Source organism: Mesoplodon densirostris, chromosome 3 (assembly GCF_025265405.1).
Source record: "Mesoplodon densirostris isolate mMesDen1 chromosome 3, mMesDen1 primary haplotype, whole genome shotgun sequence".
Classification (NCBI taxonomy): domain Eukaryota; kingdom Metazoa; phylum Chordata; class Mammalia; order Artiodactyla; family Ziphiidae; genus Mesoplodon; species Mesoplodon densirostris.
In genome coordinates this window covers 33,082,223-33,103,084 of record NC_082663.1, presented here as the reverse complement: position 1 = coordinate 33,103,084, position 20,862 = coordinate 33,082,223, and the positions used below count along the sequence as shown (strand labels likewise).

The following is a 20,862-nucleotide window of genomic DNA, read 5'->3' as shown; positions in this document are numbered from 1 at the left end:
GTGTATTCTGCCATCCTAGTCAAGGAGCCAAGGCCAAGGCAGAAGAAAAAGACCCTAAGAAACTAAAAAAGCAAGAAAAAGAAGAAAAAGACTTCAGGAAAAAATTTAAAGTATGTTTACATTTAAATATCATACAAAGTTCAAAGTGCTAATAAAAAAATTGATGATTTTTAAAAGTGTAATTATCAATATCACAGTTCTCCATCACAACTCCTTTATTTTCTACAAAATTTATTTTAGATTTAAATTTATTCCTATAAGAAATTAAGCAAACTCTCATACATGCACAATATATGTACTGTGATAATCATCTAAATTTAGCTGTCCTTTGAAACTTAATGAGGTAAGCTAAAAATACAATAGATAAAAAAGATGTGAGATAGATAGATATATGTGAAATATTATTTAGCCATGAAAAACAAAGAAATCCTGCCATTTGTGACAACATGGACGGACCTTGAGAGCATTATACTAAGCAAAATAAGTCAGAATGACAGAGACAAATACTGTATGATATCACTTATATGTGGAATCTAAAAAAACCAAACCCACAGAAATCAAGAGTAAAATCGTGGTTACCAGAGGAGGGGAGCATGGGGAGATGTCTGTCAAAGGGTACAAATACTCAGCAGTTAGATGAATAAGTTTTAGGGATCTAATTACAGCACGGTGCTTATAGTTAGCAATACTGTATTATATACATGGAAGTCCCTAACGGAGCAAATCTTAAATGTTCTCACTATAAAAAAAGAAATGGTAATATTGCGAGATAATCAAGCCAATAGAATTTAAGTTCTGATTGTTATCATTTTGCAATATATGAGTGCGACAAATCAACACATGCATTACATCTTAAATTTTAAAAAACTTTTTATTTTAAAAATAATTATTAGGGGCTTCCCTGGTGGCGCAGTGGTTGAGAGTCCGCCTGCTGATGCATGGGACACAGGTTCGTGCCCCGGTCTGGGAAGATCCCACATGCCGCGGAGCGGCTGGGCCCGTGAGCCATGGCCGCTGAGCCTGCATGTTCGGAGCCTGTGCTCCGCAATGGGAGAGGCCACAACAGTGAGAGGCCCGCGTATGGCAAAAAAAAAAAAAAAAAAAATTATTAGGTTGGTGAGGTTATGAGTGATTTTTCTCCAAAGAAGTTTTTGTTATTTTTTGAAAACAAGGAACTAGTTATTTACAAAGATTTTCTTAATAAATCTGTCAATGAATTACTTTAATAATACACATCAATCAATAACGTAAATGCTTTTCCTTATTTTTCCAGTATGATGGTGAAATTAGAGTCCTCTATTCCACCAAAGTTTCACCCTACTTAACTTCTAAAAAGTGGGGGAACAGAGATCTACAGGTAAAGCCTGGGGAATCCCTGGAAGTTATACAAAACACAGATGATACAAAAGTTCTCTGCAGGAATGAAGAAGGAAAATGTAAGTCACTATTTATTCTTTATAGATAGGACACCCCAGAATTTAACGACTAAACAAGTTTTAGTGATCACTCCTATTTGTATTAACTGTTTTTGCTCATGCTTTGTGAATTGTGGAAAACATTAAGAAACTGGAGATCTTGCTGTGCTGGAATCAATGTATTTTATTTTATTTTATTTTTTCATTTCCCACCTGCTATATTTGGCACTGAGTTGCCAAAGTTTTGCCAAATTAGTGCTTCTGAAAATGTGGTCCCACAGACCACCAGCATCAGAAAACTCCTGTGTGTATTACAATTCTAACACCCTGGACCCACCCTTCACTTGCTGAGTCACGTACTCTGTGGGTCAGACAGAGTCTGTGATCATAATGGCTTCCCTAGTTTGCTCCTATGTACACTAAAGTGAGAACCACTCTGCTAAAGTAGTGAGTGGTTCTGCTCTGGTCTGGTTTGAAATTATATTGCATATGTCACACCTAGAATCTCCAGTTTTCCTACCTTGCAAATTCACTTGTTTTCACTTCCTGTTCGGCCACATTTAATATGACATTCTATTCCAAATAAACACAAGAGAGTCCTGTCCTCTCTTAGCTACTAAAGCTGGCAGATGGAAATGTTTTTGTCCAGTTTTAAAAGGAAGCTTATTTCATTTAACGTCCAGGGAAGAGTAAGTCAAAATTATGTTGTCCTATATTTAAAATTGAATAGCCAGCATGGTTGTCCCATATCAGCTTGGTAAGTCTGCATGGAAAACACAAACTCTGAGTTCAATTTTAATGACAGGAAAGTGACTCAGGGACAGGAACCGAAGTAGATTTTTTTAAGAATAAAATACAGTGACTCAAGGGTGGGGAAAATGGATCTAAAATTTTTATGGAAGGGGTGTGGTTGGCTTTAAAAGAAAAAAATGGAATGTGGGTGCAAAGGATAACAGGCAGGGGTATGTAGCATTACGACTTGAAGGTCACTGGAGACAATTCAAAGATGGAGCTCCAGAAGACAAAGAAAACCCTCATTCAGACCAGGATTTGTGAAGATGTACCCCAAGGAATAGTCTTAAATGCAGAATAACTTCATGCTTTAAAAGGTCATCAAAATATTTTAAAATGTTCAAATTTTTAAAATTATTAAATAAGTTATGATGAATATACAAACTGAGTATTTTCCAGGATGATTATGATAGCATGAGGAAATTCTCATGATACAACAGTAAGAGAAATAAGAAGCCTGCTTACAGTAGGATAGGATTTATTTACAGCTATGTTAAAAAATATGTAAATAAAAGAAACCAAACTAAAATCCTAATAGTGGCTGATTAGGGTGATGGGCCTAAATGATATGTTTCCTTCCCTCTACTTTCCAAATTATTTCACATTTTTCACAACAGAGAATTGTTCTAGTACTTGTCATGTGGACCTTTCTCCAGAGGACAAGCTTCAGACTTATCTTGACCTGCTGTCCTGAGATTTCTTTCCCCGCAACAAATCCCATCTACAGCAATGCTCCTCGACTTCAAAGTGCATACATTTCACGTGGGGATCTTGTTAAAAATGCAGATTCTAACTTAGTAGGTCTGAGGTAAGGTGTTTTCCCAAGCTCCCAGGTAACTGATGCTGCTGGTCCACAGAACATACTCTGAGTAACAGGATATAAATGACCTCAACAGCAAACATGTATAGATACAGATGAGCAGATGTAGATTCAGCATCAAAAACAGAAATTCAGAGGAGACTCCTACCTAGGAACCAGTAGACCTTAAGAATGAGGAAAAGCAACAGCCATTCTGGGATAATTTGTAATCTGCTATCATTTTCTACTTCAACATCAATAATTCTAAATACTGCTATGAATACTGGATGACTCCTATCCTCTTAGAATTTATCATCTGTTAAAAATGAGAGGTGAAAACATTACATGACATTCTGGTAGATAAAATCAAGAGTTCCTTGTAACTTTTATCTTCTTTTTTTTTTCTCTGCTGCAGGGTCAATGCACTTTACAATTCTCAAGCTCACTGATAACTAATTCAATTCTTAGGTGGTTTGGGGGTCCATCTCAAACAGAATGAAAACCAGATGATTATATCAGTAGCACTTGCGTACTAGTTGTTTTTATTTATAGACATTCTTTGGCCTGGACTTTGTCTTAGTTTGGCTTTCCCATTTGGGAGGAGATTCTGGGATACTCCCATGAGCACGTGGAGAAGTAGACTGGGAAGAGAAGGCAGCTAATAAAATCTTGTTATCAAAAAAAGGTACACTTGGGTAGTAGGAGCTTAATCAGTTGGGAACTCGGAGCGGCAGTGTTATCCCATCTGGTGGGAAACAAACTGGGGTACTTATACAACAACTCCGTGTCCATCAGGAATTGAAGCCTACTCCTGGGCAGGTGGCAGGACCACCAAGAGCATCTACGATTGCATTATTCCACAATTCAATGATCATATCTGCTTACTTTCCCTTTTATTTTTCCAAATCTCTTGCTTTTCTTAATTTTTCTAAAACTGCTGGTTAGACTTTCCTTGAGCTGGATCCTTAACATGTTTAATTTTCTTAATTTCTGATCTGTTCCTCAAATATCTCCATAGGATTTGGGACAATTGTTGTATGGATTTAACCCTTCCTCACCTGGATTATTGCAATAGCCTTTCAAATGATATGTCTCCCTTACCCTTCTCTCAGCCAATCCACTCAACATACTGTTACCCAAATATTATTTTTAAAAACATGAAGTCCTTAGGGTTAGTATATAAAACTCTTTGTGATCTAGCCTCACCTTCATCAACTATTTCCCATCTGCAACTAACACTCCAGAAATGTAAACTACTCATTTGTCATTCCCTGAATAAATTATGCTATTTCATCCTTCTATGCTATTTTATTCTACTTGGAATGCCCATAAATTATCTATTAAAAACAACCCAGTTGTCCTCTAAAATTGGAAGTACACTCACTCACTCCTCCGCAGCCACCCTAACACAGTTAATCTCTCCCTTGCTGCACCATGCCACTACTGTTATTGCTGTCACTATCCTTACTGTTTTTCCAATCTATTACTCTTATGAGACTGAGCTTGAGAGTAGCTTCAGTGAAATGTTCTCAACATTGTATTGCCAACACATTCTACACTGCCTGGCACCTTGTTTGGGGCTTGCTGAATTGAGTATAACAATTTGGAGATTGCAGTCGGATAACCAGATGAAAATCTGACATACTGACATTCACAGGAAGAAGTCCATTGAATAGTTTAACTTGTTAGAAGACAAAAGTTCTCTGTCTTAGCCATAGTGATGTGGTTCACTTGTTGTGTATCATTTGGGAGACTCTGAATCTTTCAGTTCCTTTTTTCTACATCTAATTAGCAGTAATGACATTTGCAGTCCAACACCATGATGACCCTAACATTTTCCTTACTTTCTATTCTTCTTTAATCCAGACCAAAAAAAAAAAAAAAAAAGAAAACCGTAGTTTACTTAAACCTAATTTGTAATGATAGATATGAGAGGCTAAATCATTAACAGTAATCCCTTCCCACTGTGGAGTAGAGTACGAGCCACTTTTACAGGCATTATCACATTTGATCAAGTCTCACCCACTGACTTGTAGAAAAGCATATTGTAGAGGCATTGAGATCTTAAATATATATTTCTGTCACATTCCCAAATGTTTAGAATTTCTCGCTAATATTTGTGCATGTTCCTCAACTCAGAGTCTCATAAGCTGTGAGTTTTCCCACCTCCTGTCACTGGAGAAAATTTTTCTACAAAAAAGTGTGGAATGAGACATAAGCTGAGTTATTTGAGACCAAAATGTTGTCCATTTCCTTTGGGCATCAAAGGAAGGGGAATTTTAAAGGTGCTTTGGGTGTCCCCAAATCCAATTTATCATTTCTTTGCTTAGGTAATTTTGGTTTCGATTTTAAAACAACACATGTTCACTGAAGAAAATTTTTGTATTCAGAAATTTAATGTCACCTGATTTGAAGCCCTAAAAATAAGTAGGGAGAGAAAAAGAGAGAGGGAAAGAGAACATTTTTATAGACCTAGGATAATAATTTATATTTAGCATTATACACTGCATTTTGTTTTTAATTTCTATTACACTATGAGCATTTTCTCTTGAAGTCTGATATTGTTCCACTTGCCTTAGTAAATCTATGCAGTATGACTTTATTGTTTTTAAACTGCATGAGGCCAAATTGAGTAAGTTTAACTTTATTTCTGGATTTGCTCACAACAAAGGAAATAATAAGGAAATGATAAAATTTGTCATTTTTATTGAGTAAAAATTTTGAAAATATTAAAACAAAGATATTTTTCATTTTTTCCAAAGATGGTTTTGTATATCCTTGGTAATTTTATATTCACAACACCCTTCTGAAAGGTGAGTTATTAGTCCTGGGACACATCTGCACTGTAGCAAGTAAATGTTTTGGGAAGAAATTAACTGGCACATATGGTGGGTGGGTGTTACTTTCTTAACCAACTCTACCCACCACATATTTCAAAACATTTGTTTCAAGTGACTGTGTTCTGTTCTATGAATGTGAGATTTCCTAATGATAATTTCATATTATGTGTGAGAATCCCTGGTGTGCCAGTGCCCACGATATTATAGACCTAACTAAACACAGCAGCCACTCTGCATGTTACAGAACTATGATGAGGTTTTCTGTTTATTTCATTTGTTTGTATTTTTCATTACATTCCCTATGATGAATGTTCATGGAACATGTGAGCAGAGAACATTTTTCTACTGCAAAAAAAAAAAATTTGTGTCTAGGAACTATCATGGAGAAGTTGTTTAAAACTTCATGGTAAGACACTTGTTTTGACACTGTCATGAATCATGCTTGTAATAGAATGAAGTTTCAGCGGAGATTTTTAAAGGTACTAGACAGCAAAACCTATGCTGTATTAAAAGTTGTTAACCCTGCAAAAGTGCTATATAATAGTGATTTTATAGTTTATGAGCCCCAATGATCACATCATTTCAGGGAACTAAAGTAGAGCAGCACAGTACCATCCCACATCCCAACCCCCTGATAAGTTTGTTCTTAAATAATATTCACAATCGTTGATGTTTATGTAGCTCACACAACAACAAAACAGCAACAACATTAGAGCTTTCAACAAAAGAAAAAGCTGCTCCATAGAACTCTTGAAGAGTCAAGATATAGGAGGAAATGTAATAGGGATTTGAGAAGCTAAGAAAATATATTTTTTTATAATAAACTTTGTGAGGTTAGGTAATTAAGCTGTATATCATGAGTTATTAACTTTGGTCGTTGAAAGGACTGTTTTATGCCTAATTACAGATAGTGTTTTATCCAGGTCTACACAATTTTTGCATAACTGAGTTTTAAAAAGTAGATGACCTACAAGCACAAGAAAATAAAAACCTCTTATTTCCAGAAATGGTGATTATATTCTCTTTGTTTTGGATTTTGTTTCTCTTGACTTTCTAAATATTTTTTACAAACAACAACATAAATATACTTGAGGTCAGAATAATTCCAATCTCTGGCAATATTTTCTTACTTCTTATACATTTCTCTAATTGTCTACATTCTAATATTAGTTCAGACACTTTACAAAGCCCAGACAACTCACGATGAGATTGACTTCATTGTTAAGGGCTTCAGTTGTTATTTTAAAATTATTAATTTAAACATGAATATCATGGGAACACTTACTTGTATTGTTTTATTTTCCAATTTGTTTTAAGAGAAAATTCAAAATGAAAACATAACCATCAATTTTAACTAATGAAAAAAAAAACTTTGTGACTCTTACTGTCTGTAGAAATGGTTCACACTTTATGTTAACCCTAAACAGAAGTACAAGTAAAGACAGACTTCAATTATTGGAAGCCTGACACAAAATCCACAATTTGTTCAAAAAGTCTGTTATTTGCACAGAGTTTCTCTTTTGAGAGACACACATAGATTTGAATTTGTTAGAGATGAGATTATCCCCCTTTAAAAATTATGCTAAATGATGATGTCTACCTTAACTTTTTTTTTAAGTTTGTTAACGTGAAATGACTGAAAGAACTGTGGAATCAAAGTCTACCCAAGGATCATAGATATTAATTTTAGGTGACCTTTATATGAATTTTCCCACTTCTTTAATTGAAATAAAAAGGAAGGTATAACATGGTCTAATTTTTCATACTCTGAGAAAAATATTACTTATTATACTTTTATCATTTTGACATATGCTTCATTAATGCCATGCTGCAGTAATACAAAGATAACTTTGATTCTTTATTTTCCAAATATGATTCTTATGAACAATTTTCATCAACAAGTAGTTTATTTCTTGACAAAATATTTTGGTGGAATTTTTTTTACCCTGGAATATTTCAAGGGAAAGTTCATTGTCTTAAATTTTAATCCACAATTTCAGTTGTATGATTCTAACTTTTGAAAAATTTGGCATGTTAAATCAATGGAAATATGATATTAGTATGTCTACATAAGTTTATTAACATTGGTATTAATTTTTGCTTGTGAGCTTCCTGCTTTATCATTTTTTACACATTTACTCTGATTTAGAACCAAAACTAGATCTGAGGTGGAGCAAAACCAATAGATTGACTCAGTGAAAGAAGTTATTTAGAAGCTGTATTGACAAGACTATAAATGGTACTGATCTCAAGCATACAACAGTGGCTAGACGCTAACACAAAACCAATAATTCCAAAGGCTAGTAACATTAATTAGATGTCAGCAGACATTTTCTTAAGAAAAATAGCCCGTATTTTTTCTTAGGAGTATTTTGCACAAGAGGGGCAAAAATAAAGTGAAAAAAATCTTTGCTTTCTTGTATAAAATGTTTATTTTCCATTTAACAGAGGAATCACTAGAATCCCTGATACGTGCTCTTCTAATAATTATTTGTTCCATGAAAGAAGAAAATGCAAACATTGACGCTCTGTCAAATGGCAAAAGCAATAGTGAAAGATCTTTCACGCTGATTATAAGACAGCTGTTTTGAAACCATTTAGAATGCACACTCCCCCAAGTAAACACTAGATTGCAGATCTGAAAGGGGAATGGAACACAGTTCTGACTGTTCAGTATAATAAAATTTGAAAAGTTAAGTCTTAGACCTGGTGATATTTAAAATCCCTACCTGTGACCTTTTGGCATAGGAGAAATTATGCTTAATAAATTCTTAAAACTGTGTCAAATGGGTAACACCTTAAAGAAATAGATTAAAATGTGAAAGAAGATTGTGCTACAACCTACAGTAGCTTAGAAAAGAAAATATTAGTTTTTAATTTAAGGGGTAAAGGAGGAAAGATTGTAAATGGAGGAAAAGAGTCATGTAGGAGAGAGAGAAAAAAAGTTAGAGAGAAGAGGAAAAGTTATAAAGCAGAAACTAACACACCATTGTAAAACAATTATACTCCAATAAAGATGTTTAAAAAAAAAGGAAGGAGAGAAAAGTGGACACAAATAAGAAAAATAAGTCATATTTGGAGATACATATAATTATTCAATATATTATATCATATTCTTTTAATTATTAAATTCTATTTCAATTTCTTTAAAAATAGTAGGGAGTTTTCAAGTTTGTTAATAAAATTTATTTTCTTTTTCTTTCTTAGATGGTTATGTCCTTCGGAGTTACTTGGTGGACAAGTAAGCCCATTTTCTTCTACTACTATACTTCCAAAAATAATTATATGTTTTTCTTTAAGAAAGTTTCCTAATATCACTTACATATTATAATCTACTAAACTATCATAAATAAATTTTAAAACAATATGCTATACTAATGTCAATATGGTAGTACCCATAACGAAGTTAGTTTTGATAAAGTGTCACTCTTTTAAGTATAAAGGAGGAGCTCTTCTCATTCATGATTATACAGTTCATAGTTTTATATATTCATTGGATACACACATTGCAAATATTGGAGACAAGTCAAAACCACTAACACTTTCATTAATACTTTGCATTTCACTAGCTATTAATGCAGTTGATTGAATTGAATTAATCAGGTATCGATTAGTGTCTGCAGAGTAGGTACAAATATCACCTGTTAACGGTTTACAGCTTGGCCCCTAATTGAAGGCTTTTCTTTACTCACACTAGGCATAGTAGAGTATTAAGTTGCCTTTTTTGGAAGCATGCAAGAAAAAGACAGTGGTCAATGATTCTTCTATTTTTATGAATAGGACATTGTCACAGTCTGGTACCAGTGCTATTAGAGTCCACCCACAATGTTATAAGATTCTATTCCAAGTAAACCAGTGCAAGAAATGAACTCCATTATCAGGGTAGGTCATATACCAATACAGAGATTTACAGAATTCAGCATGATTAAAAAATCAAGGAAGATTCACAAACTGTATCCATAAACAACCTGACACCAATCAGAAAGAGGCAAAGCAATGTTAAGGGCTCTGTCAGCAAACCAGGAAAGAGTCAAAAGAAAAATAATCACAGTACTTTTATTTTCCTCAGAGCATTAATCACAGTAGTAGGCATGGGACTTTTCAATAGGTTTTACTCTATGAAAGATACAAATTTCAAGGAAAGAATGCGTGACAAATAACGGGACCACGTCTTCATCAGTGATTACTACAGGATGATTAAGAGAGAATTCAGAAAGTGTACTCTCTAAGTAATTATTGCTTTACCACCTATTGAAGTGAATACTTAATAAAAGTTTATTGAATGAATAATAGAAAAAATCTGTCCTCTTTGCATTTGTATCGGATTTCCATTAGCCAAATCCTCCCTCAATCTCAGAGAAAGGATGCAAACAGAAGACATAGGGAACTCACAGCATCTGCCATAGTTGGCAGCAATTTGAAAAGCCTGCTGCTGCTTCCATGATAAATGCACAGAGGTAGTATAGGAACCAAGAGTAGGTCTGGTCTAAATGACAAAATCACCTTACATTTGTGTATCCTACGTTTCGAGGCTATATTAATATTTATAATTCTTTTTATTTTAATTACTTGCATATCATTCTCTCCTCCATTAGATTATAAGTTTCTTGAAATAAAAGCTGTGTCTTCCTTATATCTCCTGGTACATAGGAGGGACTCAGTGTGTGTGTGGAATAGAATATTTCACAAAGATTCAGGACCAGATAAAACCTAAAATGTGTAAAACTCACCAGAATGATTATTATGGCTGCTTCCTATAACCACAAATATTTAAAAATTTATATAACATAAGAATCACCATACAGTGACTTCCTTGGCAGTCCAGTGGTTAAGACTCCATGCTTCCAATGCAGGGGACATGGGTTTGATCCCTGGTCGGGAAACTAAGATCCCACATGCCGTGCGGCATGGCCAAAAAATTTAAAAAGTAAAAAAATAGGACTTCCCTGGTGGCGTTGTGGTTAAGAATCCGCCTGCCAATGCAGGTGACATGGGTTCAAGCCCTGGTCCAGGAAGATCCCGCATACCTCTGAGCAACTAAGCCTGAGCACCACAGCTACTGAAGCCCGCGTGCCTAGAGCCCATGCTCCGCAACAAGAGAAGCCACCGCAATGAGAAGCCCACGCACCACAGTGAAGAGTAGCCCCCGCTCGCTGCAACTAGAGAAAGCTTGGCGTGCAGCAATGAAGACCCAATGCAGCCAAAAATAAAATTAATTAATTAATTATAAATAAATAAATTAAATATATAAATAAAAAAAAGAATCACCATACAAACCATATCCTGGCTGCTTATTTTGTAAACAATATTTATATATTTTAAATTAATATTTACAAATTATAATTAGAAACATTGCAAAAATGATGCACTCATTTCCTATGCCAAATTTTTTTTTTTTTCTTTTTTTTTTTGCGGTACACAGGCCTCTCACTGCTGTGGCCTCTCCCGTTGTGGAGCACAGGCTCCAGACGCGCAGGCTCAGCGTCCATGGCTCACGGGCCCAGCCGCTCCGCGGCATGCGGGATCCTCCCGAACCCGGGCACGAACCTGCGTCCCCTGCCTCGGCAGGTGGACTCTCAACCACTGTGCCACCAGGGAAGCCCTATGCCAAATATTTCTGTATTTGATTCAACATTTGAAGTTCAAGTGAAAGTAGTATAAATCTGATATTACTGAACATAAAGAATCCATCACAGTTTTGGATTAGGGCCCTCAGTGGAGTACTGTGCCATGATTTTTCAGTTTGTTCAGTTCAACAAACACTATTGACCAAGGACAGCTGTGTGCTAGGCTTATAGTTCTATCTAAAGATGAGTAAGGCATGGTCTATGCTCTTGGAGCATGTTTTCATTATTCTGTATGTCTATGATATGGAATAAATTGTGTGTGTGTGTGTGTGTGCGCGTGATTTAAGAATGAAACAGAGGATTAGATTAAGTCAATGAAAGAAGATACAGATGAATATGAAATTTCTTCCCACTTATAAATATAACTTCTCACCCTTAAATGCCTTGTGTCACATAAAATCACATTATTAAACTTATAACCTAAATATTGCTTTAATGTTAAGAAGATTCTTTTTTTAAAATAAAATTTATTTTCTACATTTACAGTGATGGAGAGATTTATGATGATATTGCTGATGGTAAGTCTCACGTGGCACCCAACACAGAGAACAGTCATGGTGAATTTACTGTTCTTACAAATACTGAAAATAACTTGCTGGATTAATTAGAGCCTTCCAATCTGATTAGAATTTGAATCACCTGAAAATGTTAAGAGAGGTAAATGCCATGGTATAATGAAATAAAATTATTTTTGAACATGACTGAAAATCAAGGAAAAATCTCTTATTTATTTTCTTGGAAAACAAAAGAATGAAATATTAGTGTATTTTTCGTTATACTATGAATCTTAATAAGAATTGCTTTTATCCACAAAAATATTTGTGCCTCGACAATAAGTAGGTACTTATTTCATAACCTGTATTACTCACTAGTACTATCTAAGCATTGTACATTTCTAAATTATGATCTAAAAAATTAATCTCACCTGAAATGAAGTATAGTGTTAATTATGTTCCTTTTAGTCTCCTTTTAAATGTATGATTCTTACTGATACCTAACATTTTCAACCTCATTCAGAACTACTATCAAAAAGTACATTTAATTAAGTACCAGGTAAAATAATCTTGAGTCTCATTTTGATAGAGAATAGATTTGTCCAGAAACTTTGTTTGGAAAAGTACACTAAGCAATGAATGTTAAATAAATATTGGCCTTCGATTTAACTGCTTTTTCATAAAGTGAGCCAATTCTATTTTTATCCTAAACCAGGAGAGTATGAATCATTTACATTTACAACGTTGGAACACTTAGAGGATATGTATTTTGTGTAACTAATTTAAATTTGTATTTTCTTCTTTTAGGTTGCATCTATGACAATGACTAGTTCTCAGCTTTGGTCATTCTATGTTCATTTGATGACAATGTGAAGTCTGTGTTTTAATTGGCCTATGTTATCGGGTATCATAGAAAATGAATGCACAAAACTAGTTATTACCATTTGTTATAAAATTCTGATTATTTTTATACATTTTGAGATTTTGGACTTAGAAAATGATTTCTCTGCTTAATCAACATCTTGGAAGACTGCATCAATGAGATGTAAGAAATATTAAATACCCAGTTCTGCCTCAGCAACAATTATGTAAGCACTTCTTTTAGACCATCAATAGACAACTCTCCCTTCCTAAAAAAAAAAAAAATCTTTGAGAAAAAATGGCTGTTGTCTAAAAAAATATAAAGAACAACAAAAATATAAGGAAGGAAATTTTTAAACTTTTCATAAGAAGAAAAACTCTTGTTTGTACTTCTAATGATCCTATCTTATATTCCCTATTCAAATTATCTATCCTTTAAAAGGCAGGGCAGTCTCCACTCTTACTGGTGGGTTAAATGTTTTCAAAAATTATAGTAGTAACAGAACTTTTGTATAAAGTTTGTCCCTATTTGTTAATTATGAATATTTTTTAATTATTTGATGAGAATGTGTGCAATTAGTATGCACACCTAAGATTAAAACTGTACGAGGGTCTAAAATGTTTTCTTTGTGTAGATTCATATGCTAACCATATAATTCTGTTTAAAGTACTGTATTTTAGGGTAGATATGAATGAAGACTACCCTAAAATTATGAAGAATGGAAGAATGGAGTTAAAAATTAACTAGCCTTTTATGGCACCTTTTTACTATGAAGACTCTTTTAAAGGTTTCTGTTTTTGTTTCTCAATTACCTCTATGGAAAAAAAAATTTAAACCACTTTACTGGAAAGTTGGCCAGCAGAGGAAATACAAATTAATAAACCTTAGCGTTTGGGCTGGGGTATTTCCTATTGGTACGTACTCAACCAAAAACAACCCAAAAACAAAATGTGAAGCATTTGGGTTCCAAATGCTAAGAACACTAAACACCATGATACAAAATGCAGAAACCTAACACCCAAGAAAATAGCATATTAGGAAATTTTTTCACAGCTTCCAAAATATGAATTGAGCAAATCCTAATGCTGGCTCTGCTATTAATGAACCATGATGTGTTACTGGATAAATTATTTATCCTCCTCCTAGTTTTCTCATCTGCAAATTTCAGGATTAGACTAAGTCAATTTTTCCCAACGTTTTCACTATCAGTTACCTCAAATGTCTATAATCCTCCCTCTACCCTAGCCCTGTGTTTCAGAAGTTTTGCTGATTTTTAAAACTCATTGATTAAATAATGATTAATGCATTATCCATGTTTTAATATTGCAAAGGCCCATTGGAGAGTCTGAAGAGTAGCCCCACTGAATTGAAATAATTTCAAATAATTGTAAAGGAACTCAAAGTCTTCATGTGGTAAAGTGGGATTTCTATTAGGTGCTTTGAAATTTAAAAATAGATCATCAACTACTATTGTTCAATGTGTATATTCTGGGGGTCTGAGGCCCCCAAATTAGAAGCCACTGATCTCAAAGACTCCCTCCAATTATGACATATTTTAATGTCTACTTTTTGATAGGGAGAGCCAGTATTTGCTCACGTGATGAATTTATTTTAATACTAGATAAAATTACATCATCCAAAAGTGGTTTTTGTTTGTTACATTTGGTAACAAATGTACAACATACACTGACATTATGTTTCCAGTAATTTTATCTTCCGATTGAGAATGGTATAAACTCAATACAATGTCAGTTTTTAAAATTCTAAATTATATCAAGGGACTCTTTCAGAGTTATGGTTTATACAACAAGAAACAGACACATGTTTATGAAAGATTTATGTAATAGACAATCATCTTAATATAGGAGAAATATCTGAAGTATTAATTTTAATATACTAAATATTATTTCTGTTATGGTTTTATGTGAGGAATTTTGTCGTGTGAGAAGAGGGACAAATAAATAATACCTTCAGCAGATAACTTTGCCTCCTACTTATCAAGAAATCAAGGCCATCAGCCCTTCTGTCCTGTGAGTTGATCCCAAACCTATGAGTCTTTGAGCCCATTTTTTACCTCTTTTGATTTCTGCCTCAGAGGATGGGGTGGTACCTCCTGTTCAAGACCAAACCTTCCACCACTGGTGCCCTTGATACTTTGCCTCCTGTTTTGTGGTGGAAATTGAGATAACCAAGTGCAGTTCCCTTTAACTTCCTACAACGTTCAACCTTAACCCTATCCAGACACTATCCCAGAAAATAAGATGTCACTGCTTAGAGTCAAAGACACAACCTGTTATCTCACGTCTTTCTACCTTCTCTGGAGTCTTCCTCCTCCACAATTAATTCATTATCAACCTCCCTCTTGCACCTCTTCCCCATTCCTCTTTCCATCCTTCCCTTCCTCTTTTCTATCTTTAACATCTTCCATTCTGCAGATTCCCTCTTCTAGGCTTACAAACATACCAAAGTCTTTCCTATTTGAAAAACAGCAGGAAACCTTGCCTCGAATCCAAATACCTCTCTAACGACAGACCATTTCTATCTTCCTTTCCTCATCTTGTTGTCTTAAAATAGTAGGGTAAATGGAATTCCCTGGTGGTCCAGTGGTTAGGGCTACCAGGCTTCCCCTGCAGGGGGCACAGGTTCAATCCCTGGTTGGGGAACTAAGACCCCTACATGCCACCCGGCGTGCTACCCCCCAAAAAAGGTAGGGTATATGTGGCAGCCAGGAGAATGTGCCTCACAGACTTTCAACCTCAGAGAGCTTAATTAACCAAAGGCCCCAGCTTCTACACTCTGAAATCCATCCCCACAGTTGTGCCAATGCCAAGTTTCCCACAGACTGCTCCTGTGTAGCCAGCAATTGAGCATGGCAGGCCTGTTCCTGAAAGATACATAAGCTTCCAGCAGCCTGGCTAACCCTTCCTTACCCCACATATCACTCTGAGATGCTTCTACACAATCATCTCCCCCTCCTCCCTTCATGAGGTCAGACTTGCGCTGCTGCCTGATGGCTCCTCCAGCCTTCCCTGGCCCCCTCCCATTTCCACTGACACATGTATTTGTGTCACCCCCCCCCCAAAAAAAATTACTACACTTTCACTCAATCTTGGTGTTTGCTTTCCAGAGGACCTGCACTGAACACAGTAGCGCTGGAGAGTTTGTAAAAATACACATCCTCCTCAAATCAACTGAATCAGAATCTCTGGGGAAGAAACTTTTCAATCATTATTTTTATTTTTATTTTTTTTTTCTTTTTGCGGTATGCGGGCCTCTCACTGTTGTGGCCTCTCCCGTTGCGGAGCACAGGCTCCAGATGCGCAGGCCCAGCGGCCATGGCTCACGGGCCCAGCCGCTCCGCGGCATATGGGATCCTCCCAGACCGGGGCACGAACCCGTATCCCCTGCATCGGCAGGCGGACTCTTAACCACTGCGCCACCAGGGAGGCCCTCAATCATTATTTTTAATTGAAGTATAGTTGATTTATAATGTTGTGTTAGTTTCAGGTATACAGCAAAGTGATTTGGTTTTACATATATATAATCTATCTATTTTTCAGATTCTTTTCCCTTATAGGTTATTATAAAATATTGAGTATAGTTCCTTGTGCTATACAGTAGAACCTTGCTGGTTTCAATCATTTTTAATTAACTTTAAATATGAGTTTAATGCTTAGCCAGGTTTGGGAACCCCTGGCCTCTATTCACCCTCTGCCACATTCTCAAGTTATATTCAATCTTCAGCTTGCTACAGTCTGATCCCTGCTGCAATTACTCTCAAGTCAGCTCTATGTGGATATCCCACAAGTACCTCTAACTCACATGACTCAAAACTGAGCTCATTCTCTTCCCCCTTTCAGTTGATGATCCCTCTTGTAGATTCTATCTCAGTGACAAATGTATCATCCATTTGCCCAAGCTCAAAACCAGAAGTTTCTCTGCTTCTGCTCATTCATTCTCAGTGTCCAATGACTCATAATTAAACAGAGGTCCCCAAAATAAAGACTCTGTCTTACTTTTTTTATACTCCTATACTTTACATGGTATTTGAAGTCTTTTATTATATATTTGACAATGAAAGTATAAGTGATGCCTGCAAAGAATGTGTTAATCCAGTAGGCTGCCACTGTAATTTTTCCTTAATTGCTGTTTCAAATGCCATAAGAGGTTGAGTAAATTGATGGCTGAGAAATGCCAAATCAAGTTATCAACATGTGGATAATAGGTGACCTTAGAAAGACTGAAGCAATCAAGACCAAGTTGACTTCAATGGTGCCCTGTGTTAGGAAGCAGATTCTAGGATAGAATTTGGAGTATCTATTAGGGATGAATATCTGTGAAAGGAAGGGGAAGAAACATGACTGAGCAGAGAAAGCAGTTAAACTGGGATCCAAGCCCAACATCCTCAGCCAACCAGATGGGGGCCTTCGGAATAAACTCTACCCATCAGCTGTATCACCCTTCAGGCCAAAATGGCCAGTCCTTTTACCTCACTCATCACCATACATGGGCCACCCTGGGAAGGTCATGACCTTGTGCAAGATGACACTGAGTCTGAGGCAGACCCTGAAGAAGCAGACAGTTTGAGGCAGTCTGCAGACCACATTCCCCTCAGCTGGGCAGCGAGTACTTCCTTGAAGGAGGTTAGCAGGCCATGTCCACAAATGGACTGAGAGGTGAATGGAAGGTTAGAAAATTGAGACAGACATAATGGACACCTCTTTCCAGAAACTTTACTGTAAAAGTGAGGAAAATGATATAAGTAATAGCCAGATGGGAAAATAAAGTGAAGAAAGAGCTTTATTATTTTGTTCTGGGGAATAGTTTGTTTCTAAGAGAGAAAAGACTTGAGCTTATTCAAAACCAGATGGGAAGGATCCAGTTGGGAGAAAAAGGTAAAAAGATGGAGGATTGGACAGAAATAGACTGCAACTTACAATTTTTTTTCCCTGGCAAATTATGTGTCATTACATCTGTAAAATGCTAAGCATTGTTCTGGACACATCATAAGGACTCAAATATTATCACATTATTATTATGACTAATTTTGAAATACATGCTGATGCTTGTCACAATTATGCCACATACTTAAGGGTTTATTTTAGTGACTACGTATGTCATTTCTTCTGCCTCCTTCTTGAGATTATCAGCTAAGTTACATAACCTTGAATAAGAATCTAAACTTTGCTAAGACTCAGGATCTTCATTTATAAAATATGAAAGTATGTACTTCACAGCGCTGTGAAAATTAATTGAAACTATGTACTTAAGCATTTAGTACAGCATATTAACTTTTTCTCAAAGATATCTAGATACACTGTTTTATCTTTTTTTAATATTTATTTATTTTATTTATTATTTATTTTCCTTATTTTTTTTTGGCTGCGTCAGGTCTTACCTGTGGCACATGGGGTCTTTGTTGAGGCATGCAGGATCTTTTCATCACGGCACGCGGTCTGCTCGGGCTTCTCTCTAGTTGTGACGTGCAGGTTTTCTCTCTCTAGTTGTGGTGCACAGGCTCCAGAGTGCGTGGGCTCTGTAGTTTGTGGCACACATGCTCTCTGGTTGAGGTGCGCGAGCTCAATAGTTGTGATGCGCGGGCTTAGTTGCCCCGAGGCATGTGGGATCTCAGTTCCCCAACCAGGGATCAAACCCTTGTCCCCTGCAATGGAAGGCGGATTCTTTACCACTGGACCACCAGGGAAGTCCCTGACCCATGTTAATTTTATCATTATCACCTTGCTTGCTTGTTTGCTATTATACGTTTTGAACATGTCAACTGAATGGAATTCTGTTGAGTTGAGCATTATTTTAATGATGGCAAACTTGCTCTGACTCCCAGTTATTTACCAGCTGATATTTGAGAGTAGTATAGAAACACTTAAGATTAAACACAATAAGCAAAAATAAAATAATAATAAATAAACCCAATGTCTGAGCCAGGTCCAGTTCCTGCATCTGAGTTTCAGGTTACAGTGTGGACATCTTTTTTTATTTGATATTTCCTGTAACTCTTAGGGAGACAGTCATCCTGGTTTTCATAATAGAAACAACTGTTTTCTAATTCAGTGACAGTTTTCACCCTGTTTCATTGAGGAAAATATTAGGCTGTGTATATGTTCTCCTAGAGTAGGCTGGGGCATAGTCACAGTCTTCAGCTTTAACTGCAAATTTGGGAAAATAATGGATGGGCAGCAGGCACCTCTCGTCTCTGGGGGTTCATCTGCATGCAGCAATTCCTCTCTGTCTCCACAGCCTATTGAATTAGAAGAGTTTTCCAAATGTCAAAAGCATGTTTAAACACCAACTTATTAATGGTCTTCCTACTGAAGTTTAGATAAAGATCCAGAGTTCTTGGCTACAAGCAACAGAAATTAACTATTGCCTTTACATAACTCACTCATGAATCAAAGTCCCTAGAGAGAACTCCATTGACTGGTTAAGTCATGTGCCTGCCCACATGGTGGGGGCAGGGAGGCTCCTAATGCTTTGGCTCCCAAGTGAAAGAGAGTCACCTAGAATTATCCTCTCAAGCAAGACTATACTCAAGATAATTTCCCAATACAAAAATCAGAGTGCTACCAAGAAAAGGGGACCTAACCTTGTCAGTAAAGCAGGCAAGGTATGTATGTGTGTATATGTGTATATATATATACATATATATATTTAGTTTTATATATTTATATGAAAGACAAAGATATATTTTGTTTATATATTAAACACATAGTAATATTTCTCTTCTACAAGAAATATATATATATATATATATATATATATTCTCAGTTTTCTTGAAGAATTTGGTCTTCTATCTTTCCTTGCTCACTTTTGATAGAGACATAGAACAATGGTTCTGTCCTATAAGAAACACCATAGTGCCAACCTGATGATCACTGGCAACCGATACTCATCTTCGATGTGGGGACAATAGAGAATGGTAGGGACTGTGGCAAACAGTAGAATATAAGCTCTGTCTACAGGAGTGGGTTGCTGATTATACTGGATATCTCCTGCTTGGCCCTCGAGATCCCCCCTCCAATCCTTTCCACCCTGCTCTGTGCCCCTCAGGACTACCCTTTATGGGCTGACTCAAGAGGCTCCCTTGACTTACAGCTTCTGGTTTCATTCAGCCATTGAGGAGCACTACCAGACACAGACAGTGAGGTTTGTATATTTATTCCTCTGGCTTCCTCCCTGAGGCATTGTCATGAGCTAGCTGTGTCCTTCACCCAAAGTCACAGCTTTGCCAGACAGCCTTCTCCGTTGTGCTGCCTCTCTGGTTCCAGTGCTTCTCCCTCTCCTTCCTCTGAGATTGCAATCGCTCCCTGAGGTTATACCGGTTCCAGGCTACTGCTCTTCACACTGTGGTTTCCCAACACACTGTCCTCACATGTGTAATCAATCCCTTTATTAAGCCTTCCTCAAATTCCCCAGTTTGAGTTTGCCATTTGTTTCCCACTTGGGCCCTACTGATATATGACTCAAATCTGATGGATTATGGGCCTGGTGTCAGTAGTCTCCAATTTTTCAAAAGAAGCGATATCAAAGTTTATATATATAATTCCTACTTTTTTTTTTTTTTTAACTGCTGATTCAAGTTTTCTTAAAAGCACTATTCAGACCAAACAGGTTATCCTAATTATTATCCCAAATTATTATGGGTCAGATTTGACCCATGGGGTCCATCTGTAATGTCAGCCGTTTATGATGGGAAATAGGTGGGGCACAGGCCACTCTATAGCTATCCAACTTGCCAGTAATGAGGGGCCTTTTTTTGTGAGTGAGTCGTGGACAAAATTTATTTAGTGTCTATAACAACCAGATTAGATTATCAAACTTCCTTTTTTTTTTAAAATATGGATCACAGAGGCTTGCTCTTCCTTCCTGCCTTCCTTCCTTCCTTTCTTTCTTTCTTTCTTCTTTCTTTCTTTCTTTTTCTTCTCTAGTCATTCTATTGGTCTGTCTTCAAATTCCTTTCTTTTTTAGTGTCCAATATGTCATCATCTAATGGAGTTTTACAATTTCAATATTGTATT

At 36.2% G+C, this 20,862-nt stretch overlaps 1 protein-coding gene across 1 annotated transcript in view; it reads left to right on the top strand.

The window, feature by feature from the left end:
* Positions 1-12,895, top strand: part of FYB1 (FYN binding protein 1) — a 185,881-nt gene extending 172,986 nt beyond the window's left edge. Inside the window, exons 15-19 of the mRNA XM_060091654.1 lie at positions 20-110; positions 1,274-1,436; positions 9,054-9,087; positions 11,960-11,991; positions 12,775-12,895. Coding sequence (XP_059947637.1) covers positions 20-110; positions 1,274-1,436; positions 9,054-9,087; positions 11,960-11,991; positions 12,775-12,797 — 343 coding nt within the window. The 3' untranslated portion in view covers positions 12,798-12,895. The remainder of the gene's footprint in view (positions 1-19; positions 111-1,273; positions 1,437-9,053; positions 9,088-11,959; positions 11,992-12,774) is intronic.
* The last annotated feature ends 7,967 nt before the right edge of the window (positions 12,896-20,862 follow it).